Source organism: Mytilus galloprovincialis, chromosome 2, assembly GCF_965363235.1.
Source record: "Mytilus galloprovincialis chromosome 2, xbMytGall1.hap1.1, whole genome shotgun sequence".
Lineage (NCBI taxonomy): Eukaryota > Metazoa > Mollusca > Bivalvia > Mytilida > Mytilidae > Mytilus > Mytilus galloprovincialis.
This window is the reverse complement of record NC_134839.1, coordinates 95,746,495-95,757,772: the sequence shown is the minus strand read 5'-3', so window position 1 is coordinate 95,757,772 and position 11,278 is coordinate 95,746,495. Positions and strand designations below refer to the sequence as shown.

At 30.7% G+C, this 11,278-nt stretch overlaps 1 protein-coding gene across 5 annotated transcripts; it reads right to left on the bottom strand.

Moving 5' to 3' along the window:
• Window positions 1-2,835: 2,835 nt before the first annotated feature.
• Window positions 2,836-10,400, bottom strand: LOC143064975 (transformer-2 protein homolog alpha-like). Of its 5 annotated transcripts, none has more exons than XR_012975368.1 (8): window positions 10,247-10,400; window positions 8,558-8,686; window positions 8,114-8,173; window positions 7,211-7,326; window positions 6,349-6,363; window positions 5,676-5,800; window positions 3,635-4,746; window positions 2,836-3,285 (listed from the first exon to the last, which is right to left on the bottom strand). XR_012975368.1 is itself a non-coding variant. In XM_076238222.1 (7 exons), exons 1-7 carry the CDS (start codon window positions 10,277-10,279, stop codon window positions 4,733-4,735), a joined length of 492 nt encoding a protein of 163 aa, XP_076094337.1. In that variant the 5' UTR covers window positions 10,280-10,400; the 3' UTR covers window positions 2,836-4,732. The 5 variants fall into 5 exon arrangements, 3 of the variants coding, with proteins under 3 accessions (XP_076094337.1, XP_076094339.1, XP_076094338.1); XR_012975369.1 differs by having other exon boundaries at window positions 3,635-3,971; XM_076238222.1 differs by having other exon boundaries at window positions 2,836-4,746.
• Window positions 10,401-11,278: the final 878 nt, after the last annotated feature.

Sequence of the window (11,278 nt, the reverse complement as noted above, 5' to 3'; positions counted from 1 at the left end):
ACAAAATATGGTACAGTCTTTTGGTATGTTTAACGCGCACATTTATACCCTGGGTCAAGTTTCTTGTAAGAGGGGCGCGTGTTATACATGACCTTTTGCTTTAAATGATACTTGTAAAACTGACTTAAACAAGAAAAATACTCAACATTGACCAATGGAACTGAGGTCAAGGTAAAATGATTTCTGCCAGACAGATATTGTCACATTTAAATAATTCCATACACCAAATATAGTTGACCGATTTCTTGTAGGACTTGAAAAACAGAGCAAAACACAATTAAATATTGACCAATGAATCATAAAATAAAGGTCAAGGTCAGATGATAACTGCAAGACAGATATGTACACTTTGAAATCATTCCATACACCAAACAGTGGACCTATTGCTTATACAATGTAGTACTTAAAATAGATAAAACCGCAAAATCATATCAACCAATGAAATTTAGGTGAAGATCAGATGGAACCTGCCAGACTGACATGTACCCATTAGTCATTCCATTCACTTAATATAGTTGATCTACTGCTTATCGTATTTGTGAACAGACCTAATCACTTGAACTTTAACCTTGATCACTGGTCCCTAAAATAACATAAAGGGCAAGTGAACCCTGTCTGATGGACATGTAGACGTTGCAAGGGCCCAAACACCAAATATGGTTATCCTTTTACTCATAAGTGAGAAATTTACATGACTAAAAATTTTTTTTTAATCAAGCAATCGCTGAACCATTTAAATGAGGTCAACGACATATGACAGACAGAAAGTTCTTAACATAAGGTATCAACATATATACAAGATATGAAGAATCCAGGTCTTCTACCTTATAAAGATTCATTCAAATGGTTTACGCCACTGTATAGTAATACATGTCTCACATACTATGAACTGTCAGAGACCAGACAAAAACTGCACAATATGGATATTTCAGGTGCAACAATCAGAAATTAACACATTTATTCTAAAACCAGTTGATGGCATGATACAGGTTATGTTCTTCTCGTATATTTTATAGTGGTTTGAGTGTGCCGCAAAACAGGGTCGTTTTTTCATGCCCTGTTCGTTAGAACAGGGTCCCTTTTTTTATGTAGGCTGGTTAGAACAGGGTCGCTTTTTCATGCCCGGCTGGTAAGAACAGGGTCTTTAAAACAGAGTATTTAAACAAAGTATTTTTGTCTAGAACAATATCGCTTATTTAACTGTTTACAATACAGTCTAGAACAGCATCTATTTTATAAGGTCTAGAACAGGGTATACATTTTCTGGGCGTGTCTAGAACAGGGTATGTTTTTCAATATTTCTGTTAAAACAGGGTATGTTTTTAAATGTTTTCTGGTTCGACAAGGTGTGATTTGGCACGTGCTGTCGGCACAGTTGTACCCAAAAGGATAGTCAGTAACCCAATGATTGTTTATTTTACATTAGCTACTGGTGAAGGGAGAGGGTCAAAATCATACAACTATGTTTAACCAGGTCACATTTAAGTGTTCCTTACGTCGTAACTACAATCCCCTTCCCTTTCATGAATGTGACCTACTGAATTAGACTATTTACCGGATTTGTAATCACATAAGCAACACGACGGGTGCCACATGTGGAGCAGGATCTGCTTACCCTTCCGGAGCACCTGAGATCACCCCTAGTTTTTGGTGGGGTTCATGTTATTTATTCTTTAGTTTTCTATGTTGTGTCATGTGTACTATTGTTTTTCTGTTTGTCTTTTTCATTTTTAGCCATGGCGTTGTCAGTTTGTTTTAGATTTATGAGTTTGACTGTCCGATTGGTATCTTTCGTCCCTCTTTTAAGTGCCTGTCCCATGTCAGGAGCGTCTGGCCTTTGTTAGTCTTGTATGCTTCGTTTAATTTAGTTCATTTATGTTTTGAAGTTTAGTATGACGTTCATTTTTACTGAACTAGTACATATCTTTGTTTAAGGCATGAGCCTGCCTTGGAGTGCAGGAGTTCTCGCTGTGTTAATGTCCCTTTGGTGGTCTTGGGCAGTTTTCTGCTCTTTGGACAGGTTGTTCTCTTTGAGACATTACCCATTTCTATTCTCATTTTTAATTACTGAACAGGTCAACTCATTTTTAATTACTGAACAGTCAACTAATTTTTAATTACTGAACAGGTCAACTGATTTTTAATTACTGAACAGGTCAACTGATTTTTAATTACTGAACAGGTCAACTGATTTTTAATTACTGAACAGGTCAACTGATTTGTCAACATTGTTCAAGGTAGATACTTGTTGCATAACTGATAAAAATATTAGAAAAAAGATAAAAAATTAGAAAAAAAATCCATATCTCCAAAAAATCTTGTCATGCTAAATGATTTTGCAATTTAAACTTTTAACATAGCTCTTATAATTTGTGAAGCAATGTCAAGAAAATACAACATTTCAGCAGCAATTCCAAAACAGATGAACAGATTTTTCTCCACATTTTTCAGGATAAATAATACTTCAACTATAAATGAATGTTCATTCCATAAGATCAGAAAATGAAAGCAGTGTTTCAATTGTGTATACCAAATTTGATAAAGATAAAGTTCTTTTCTTTTCTAATTTTATGAACAATACAAACAAAGTGGTTTAAAATTCAGCAAAAGACGCTAACAGTCACATTTTTGAAATACTTCATGTGTGGAGTTGTATGTGTACATTTTTGAGATGCTGGAAAATTTTAGATGCTGTAACTTAACTAGAGAAAAGAGATGTTTATGGTATCTGGTTTTCTTAACATCTGGTCTTTTATACTATAGTTGCTTAGGCTGAGACAATCTCTTTCTTTCTTATACTGTAAGTGCTGTTTTAACAAATATAACAACAAAACATCATTTTCAGCATGTATTTAAATTGATACAGATATAATTATTTACAAATAAAATTTAAGTCCTTTGCTTTGATCAATCTTCACTTTCCAATCCAAAGGTTACAATCCCAAGAATCTTTTTCCTGTAAAGTCTTAAAAGTACATGTGTAGTAATAACAAAAGCAATTTTAAATTTAGATCTGTGTACAATCATTTGACTGAAATTATAACTGCTGATTTCATATACTTTGACTAGCAGTTTTCACATTTGACCTGCAACTTACCTCCAGGAAATTCCATTGATATTATATTTATAATTCAAACAAAAAGTTGAAATTTGTATTCTATAAATAAAAACGATCTCCTATGCATGAAATTCCCTAAAACAGCTCTAATTTAGAAAATACACATACACATAAGATGGAAAGATCATACCTCTGATCTTCATGAAGAGGCTTCGTTTCTTCAATGCCTAAAATAATAGTTAGATTATGTCTTATTTCTACATCAAGCATTACATCAGCTTAAATCATGCAGATAAATGATCAGGAATTCATCTAGTGTAAAGTATTTATTTCCCTGTCATTTTTTACTCTCCAAAATATTTCATACTTCTTTCATAAAAATTCAACAAAAAAATTAATGGTATATTGAAAATCTGATAAATCATGAAAATGGTTTCAACAATCTTTTCGCATACTGAAGAATGCAAAGTTTTCCTTTAATCTTTTTTTTTTTACAATATATATAAAATAAAATAAATTTTGAGAGAATTAAACTTTTTGACTTCAACAAATTCTGGTTATTTGCTCAAATCTTACCAAACGGACGGACTTGGACAAAATACGGATTATATCTTCTAAACCGACAATCTTCTTGCTTCTACCCCATTTTCCCTTCATATTATTATTTTCCCAAATAATTTTATCTCTTCACTTTCTTCTCAATCTTCAAATCTTCTTAACAGCCAATACTTAATCTTAAAAGCCAAAAATCTTCAAACTTTACTCCTAATTCCCCTCTTCATTTTTTACTTTCTTCTTAATATTATCATTCGGTATTATTTTTCAATCTTCAACTCTCCCCTCTTCATTTTCTTTCTTCATTCTAATCTTCAAATTTTCTTATAAACCTTTCCACCACTTCTTTCTTCTCAACCTTTTACAATACAAATAAAATCAATCAGTAAACTATAAACTTATGACTATTTTTACAAATGTTTTGTTCCTTCTTCATAAAACAAATTTGACACTAAAATTATGACCACAAAATAACAAGAGTACATTAAAAATAACTATTAAAGCATAGTAGAAACCTTAATATGATAGAACCATGTTTGATTGGTTAATTACAAGTATCATGTGACAATACTGAAGCTGCAATATAAAAATATGTGTTGGGAAAAAATTACAATGAAATCTTATGTTACCAATTAAAATGAAAACCTCACAACTTATCACTTTCTGATTGATAAATACATTGACATCAAAGGAAAGAAATAACTCATTGACATGAACAAAATAAACTGAATGATAATATATGTAACAAAACTATTTTGAGTATTTTCTGTCTTCTATCATAATTCCCTGTAAGTAATACAATTACCCAAAATGTAATGACAGGCCTTTTCTACCTTTTTTCAAACAGGTATTAGGGAACATATATTTCATATCTTTATATGTCTTAGTCTATTTGATCTACAGATGAATTTGATGGCTTTATTAGTTTTTTAATAGGAGACAGAAATATGTGTGCAGTAAATGACAAATGAACTGACATGAAAACAATAATACATTTTTTTTCACATTTGAAATGAAACAGTAGTTGTCAATAAAACTCTTTTTTACAACATGTCAATATCCGACATGTTATACTGGTACAGCACTCTATATATTTTGTTGATCTCTGCTTTGCTGATTTTAATAACGACGACCTGGTGAAAAGAAACACAACACAACATAGATAAAATGATGATCTAATAGTTGTAGCTCTAAACAATAAATCTATAAGAATTATGTACATATGAAATGAGATAATTCTGTTTAAATTCTAGCAGATGAACTTTCTTATTATGATTATTGAATAAAGTTTCTTTACACAACTCCAAGGGGTTAAAGTTTGAGAAATGAAACTATTTTAGTACATGCAAAAACGGGCAACTTATAAACCATGACTTTCAGTTTATAATTTTTTTCTTTTTTAACACTGATTGAACAATTCTGGCTATATTTGAACTCAACCCATTATTATATAATATGTTCTAATTAATATAATTTCATGAAATATTCTTTTGATAAGTATAATTTAGCATTTATATATTGTGTAATTTGAAATCAGGAAACTCATGTTTTCACAGTGCTTCAAAAGTCTGTTGATATCGTGCATGACCTTTTAAAAAGTTTGAATAAAATAAAAATTTCCAAACTACAAAATACAAACAGATTTTCTGGGATGCAAAGCAAAACTTATTTCATTTTTACAAAATTTGTCTTAAAATGAAACAATTGAACTAAGGATGTCATAAATTTCAATGAACAATGGTAAATTATGGTTCAACATGAGATTGCTATAATAAGTTTAAGCTAGACCTATCAATTTTAACATTTTCAGCCCCTTTCAAAGATTTAAACAAAAGACAAGGGGAACACCACGGTAATAATAAAAGCCCACCTCAGAAATGGGCTAGAAAATTTAAAAAATCTTCTTAAAAATTCTATTTTTTTTTTTATTTCTATGTGTCTTTTACCAATTTTATCAATAAACTAACATTTTTGTCTTTATATATGAATAGAACTTTGTATAACAGAGCCATTTTGAGAAATGATATGACACAATATTCAAGGATTTCATAATACTACTTACGAGGAGAATATGATCGTGACCTTGATCTAGAATAATGACGACTACTTCGACTTTGATAAGGTGAAGGTGATCTATAACGTCCCCCTCCTCCTCCCCCTCCCTCTCCACCACCACTACTACGTCCCCTGGAAAAAAAATGTCAAACATTTGTTAGAACGCTGCATAAAATCTGATTCCTATCTAGTCTTATGTTTTAATTATGGTACTTAAATAAAATGCCAATGAGACTTTAATTTAAATTTAAGCTAGAAATAAGGTCACATTTAAATTAACATAATCCTTTAAATATAGAACAAGTTATTTCACATTTCTTACAATAGTTTCCAGTTGTTGTTAAAAATTGTTTGTATTTTTGTGACAAAAAATCTTTGTAAGTTGAATTTTCAATATGGTTAACACATTTATAAATAAAATAAAAACTTTCAAAAAATTCAGAATATTAAGTTTCACTAGAAAATCATACATAAACTACTTTTTAATGTCAGACAGTTATACTGTGCATCATTATATCAAAATATTTCAAAAAGTTTGGTGGGGCTTAAAACAGACATAACCAAAAGTGACATATCCTGTATGAGCACACAAAGACGTATTAAAATCAGAAGTGCAATGTCATCAGTATAACAAATGCTAATTTTATATGTAATAAATTATTTAAACAATGAATGTTTACCTGTCTCTTGGAGGCCTGTAATGGAAAAAAAGAAATGTATCACAATTAAAGAACAAAATAAATATCTATCAAATGAGAAAACACCCCAAAAAAAAAACACAATTACATCTACTGTATTTAAATAAATGTAAGCTTGAATACAATATCTCAGTCATTTAGAACAATAATTTTTCAAACTTATGGAAATTGATATTCAATGTAAATAAAAACAAAGATTCACTTTATATAAGTAGCTATAAGATACAATTATTTCTCTTTCCATGTTATATCACATGAGAAAAGATAATTATTAATATATTATGTTCAGTCAATACAGAATATAAAATTACACAATACCTACACCATACTGATCATTTACATATCTCTATACCATACACAACTATTTTTTAAAATGCTTCAATTTTTTGTTATTGCAATGTTGATTGTAAACAAATGAAATTATAATCCCCAACTACTAATGTACATGATCTAGTTATGTGAATAGCAGCGGATGCTTTTGTATGTAAACATGCTCTTCTTCAAGGTGTATTGAGGGCCATCTTGAACTTCACTTTTTTGTGTATTTGTTGGAAATTTGTTCTGGCTACACAAATTCATATATCTTAAAATTAAAGGACTTTTTTTTACATGACCCTTTATGCATTGTATCTGATTATTGCTGGGTTTTTTCTTTGCTATAAGATATGTTATCTTACATCTCTTAGTTGTAGTTGACTCATGAATGTCTACTTCATGTTATTCCCTCCTTTTCATTGTTGTATTGAAAATCAGTATTACACACCTGATTTTTGATTGAATTTAAACTTTCAATATGTGTTTTAGAACACTGTCCCATAATCAAGCTGTTAGCGTGAAAACTTACGTTGTAGGTTTGCCTAAGTATATACCAGGTGTAGGAGTATGTGCTCTTTGTGTTATGGAATAATCTACTCTAATCCTTCTGCCATCTATTTCTTGTCCAGCACATCTGTCTTTTGCCTACAAATAGTAATTTACCTATAAATTTCAGACATATGACAAATGGACACATCATAACTGAAAGCATCTGCATACAAGGTATGAAATATCCAGGTCTCCTACAGTCTGAAATATGAAGCTTTATACACCTAGTTTAGGCCTAAAATTAAATATCATTTGTTTCCCTAATCCCCACCGACCCTGAAAAAATGGTCCTACTCTACAAAATTTTATTGTCAAAACTAAGTCAAATTTTATTTTATTCATTTCAGATTTTACAGGCTTGCTGGATCGACCGACATTTTTCCAGCTTTTTGGGAAAAATAGAATTATTTCCCTACCTACCTACCCACACCTGGCTTGGCAGGGTCGGGATTGGGGAAACAAACAATATATTAATTAAGGTCTTACTTACTGCTGACACAGACTGACTCTGTAGATGTCTTTTCTTTTTCTTGTTTTTTGGTTGCTGTCACATTAATTTTTTAGATTTCTGTGTTGTAACCAACCCAACATCTAAACTTTTTTTTCGTACATAAATATGCCCCTTAGTTTTCTCGTTTGAATTGTTTTACATTGTTATTTCAGGGCCTTTTATAGCCGACTATGCAGGATTGGCTTTGCTCATTGTTGAAGGCCGTACGGAGACCTATACTTGTTATTTTTTGTGTCATTTTGGTCTCTTGGGGAGAGTTGTCTCTAGGCAATCTTACCACATCTTCTTTCTTATATTTATTGTGTAAAGCAATAAAACATGTAATAATTTAATTTGATTGGATACAAAAGCTCAATTTTATTAAAATTTTACCTCTATTGAATCTTCAATATTCTTGAAATAGATGAAACAAAATCCTCTTGATCTGCCACTCTGCAATACAAAAATATCAACATAAGGATTATTTGAAATTCAAAATAATATTTTGTAGATTAAAAGCAAAATATCTTTGAAAATGTATTTATCTGAATCACAGATTGTCTCAGGTGGTTTTGATTTTTATCTGAATGAAGATGGCTTGGAGAATACCTTCCTTGCATCAAATCCTGCATAGTTGTTTAAAATTAAATGTTTAAAGTGGCGTAAGAAAAAGACATGAAAATGTGAATTTACTTAGGATAAGTTGCATAGAAATGACAATAGCTCACATGGACTATTAGAACAGACAAGCTTAATAATGGCATTACTTTTAGTTTTGAGGAACTAAGCAAACCAAACAAGTCTCCAAACTTTTGATGGGGAGACTTAATAAAATACCTGTCTGTCATAAACAACTTGAACTTCCTCTAATGGTCCATATCTAGAAAACACATCCCTCAGATCTCTCTCTGTTGTGTAAAGACTGAGACCAAATATACCAAGACATCTTGTTGGTTCTGGTTTGTCCTATAAAATAGTTCACACATGTTGTCAATAATGACAAAGAGTAACCCCCGTCAAGCTTTATGTATTATTATTAGAATTTGCCTTGCTGTGGTTAAATATTTTCCAGTATTGAATTAATTAACTTCACATGTAACAAAGCAATTCTGTTAATTTCGCTCCATTTCAATCAATGAACACTTTTGGATATTTTGAGTTGACCAAATTTCAAATTTTGATTAACCCTTAGACTGCTACGCGCGACTATTGTTGTTCCGATAAAGCAGTCTGCTACTGCTACGCGCCACTATAGTCGTTTTCCGTAACTCGTTTGTTTACACAGTTACCATGGAATGGGCGGAGTCAATATTCATGAGATTGCGGCAGTTTCGACTTGAATGGATTCTGATTGGTTAAAAATCTGCGTTCTTTCGAGTGCCTCTTGACTTTAAATCCGGTGTAAGTGATAAAACCGAAAGTGAAAATTTTTGATGAAAAAAGTGACAAAATGGCGGATATTATTTGGAGAAATGGCCAACACGTCCAGAAGTATTTCAATGATAACGATTTAACAGCGGCGGCCGATTAAAAGGATTTGGATGAGAACAGAAGATATTATAGATGGAAATAGAAACATTCTATCAAAACTAACAGAAGACTTTAAAAGCGAGAACCACGGGGATTCCCAGACCTTGTTCAAAATGGATGACATGAAACAGGATTTACGATGTTTATCATTTCGCCTTTCAAATGTGAATCAATATTGACTGACATCGATAGATCCGAACTTTAAGTTTGTCAAGATTATTTATTGATGAAAGCTATAACAATGAACTTGTCGTATAAATATATTTGTACATGGAAGTAAAAGTTGGCGCAGTGAAAGTCGGAGGAAATACCGGAAAATATTTGCATAAAAAAGGCTGTTGGTCCGAGAAGAAACTTTTTTTTTTTGATAATCACAATGGAACTAGTTCTTAAAAGAGATTTTTAACTATATTGGTTCAATTCTGAAGTCATGGATACTTTTACATTGATTAAAACATGAAAAAAATAAGTTTACCTTTGTTTACCTCTATTTGCACCTGTACAGGTAAAAAATGACCAGAGACTCACACAAAAATAAAATAAATAAAAAATACGGAATCTAACAATACTTTTTTATATAACTTTTATTGATGAATACTCAATATTTACAAAGATGCAGCGATTGTAAGCGAACATGTTTATTTCATCAGTGATTAAAATTTTATTCAGCAATACACAAAAGTACAATAGAAATGAATGCAGCAGTCTAAGGGTTAAGAAATAAAATATTACAGGACTAAACGTATTAAAATTTTGTGAAATATTGATTCATTCATTCGCTAAATATAGTAGTTAGAACAAATTTACATGGTGCACAGTACTAATTCAAGTTCTTTCTATACCCTTGTAATAAAATTGTAAGATATTTTCTCCTTATATATAAATGCAGAAATTGTTTAGTTCATGTTTTGAAGAGTTGCATATCCATCATACATCAAATGACCTGCCTTCTCTTGAACATGATACATGTACCTACAAAGCAACTTTGATACTAACCCTATTGCCTACATGTCTTCTTCTGTTTGACATTGGTGAAGTATCCTACAAAAACAACATATAACACAAATTAGGATACAATAGCTGAAAAAAATCCAAAAAAAATTGTAATAATATAAAAATAGCTCTGCATCTGAAAACTTTTGCCTATCTGGTTCTAAATGTGGTAATAAATTCTCAATTTCAAGTTCAATAGCAACTTAGTAATGGAATGTGATCAAGATCTTATGAATAATGGAATTAGAAATATTCTAACATTTTGGTAGACCAAAGAATGTTTCTTGCATTAAATAAAAAAAAAAAAAACAACTTCTGTGATTCTAGTTATACTTTTTATGTATTTTTACTGCTTATGAGTGTTTATATATATCTAATGGTAATAATGTTTCATTCTGGGCAAAGTCCAAAGTCATTTTGTTCAATAATAAACTTGACTTTACTGATAAAACATTTTTGAGTAATTAACCCACTGTTTTAATTACAATGTATGTGTTACAGTAAGCATATGTAGTAGGTAAATAAGGTATAAATAGAATATTTTAAAATATAACCAGAGTAACTTTAACATGTAAAATTTAATAGACTTGAAATTAAAAACAAAAATATTCACAAATTAAGAATAACTACTCTTCATATCTGTTGTAAAGTGTACCCGAGGCTTTCTAACATACCTTGTATTTCTGAAAAAGAACAAAAAAAGTATATCATTTCTGACATCAACTTCCATTATTGAAGACTCAAAATAAACAGCAATATCAGGACTTTCTATTCTATGAAATAAAACAAAAATCTTTGATCTTATCCAATAATTTCTATAGGCTGATTTGTTTGTCTTTACTGGGTGCATGCAAATTGGTTGCAACAAGCTATACAGACATTTTTATCAGGTTTTCAAATTGAGGGAATTTGACCAGTTTCCAGTGTTGTGACAAAAGTGAACCAAAAATGTCTGAATGTTATTGTTAAGGTGTATGCTTGTCTCTGTATTGTTTAATTCTAGATATATTTATAGTATATATTATAATATTTATA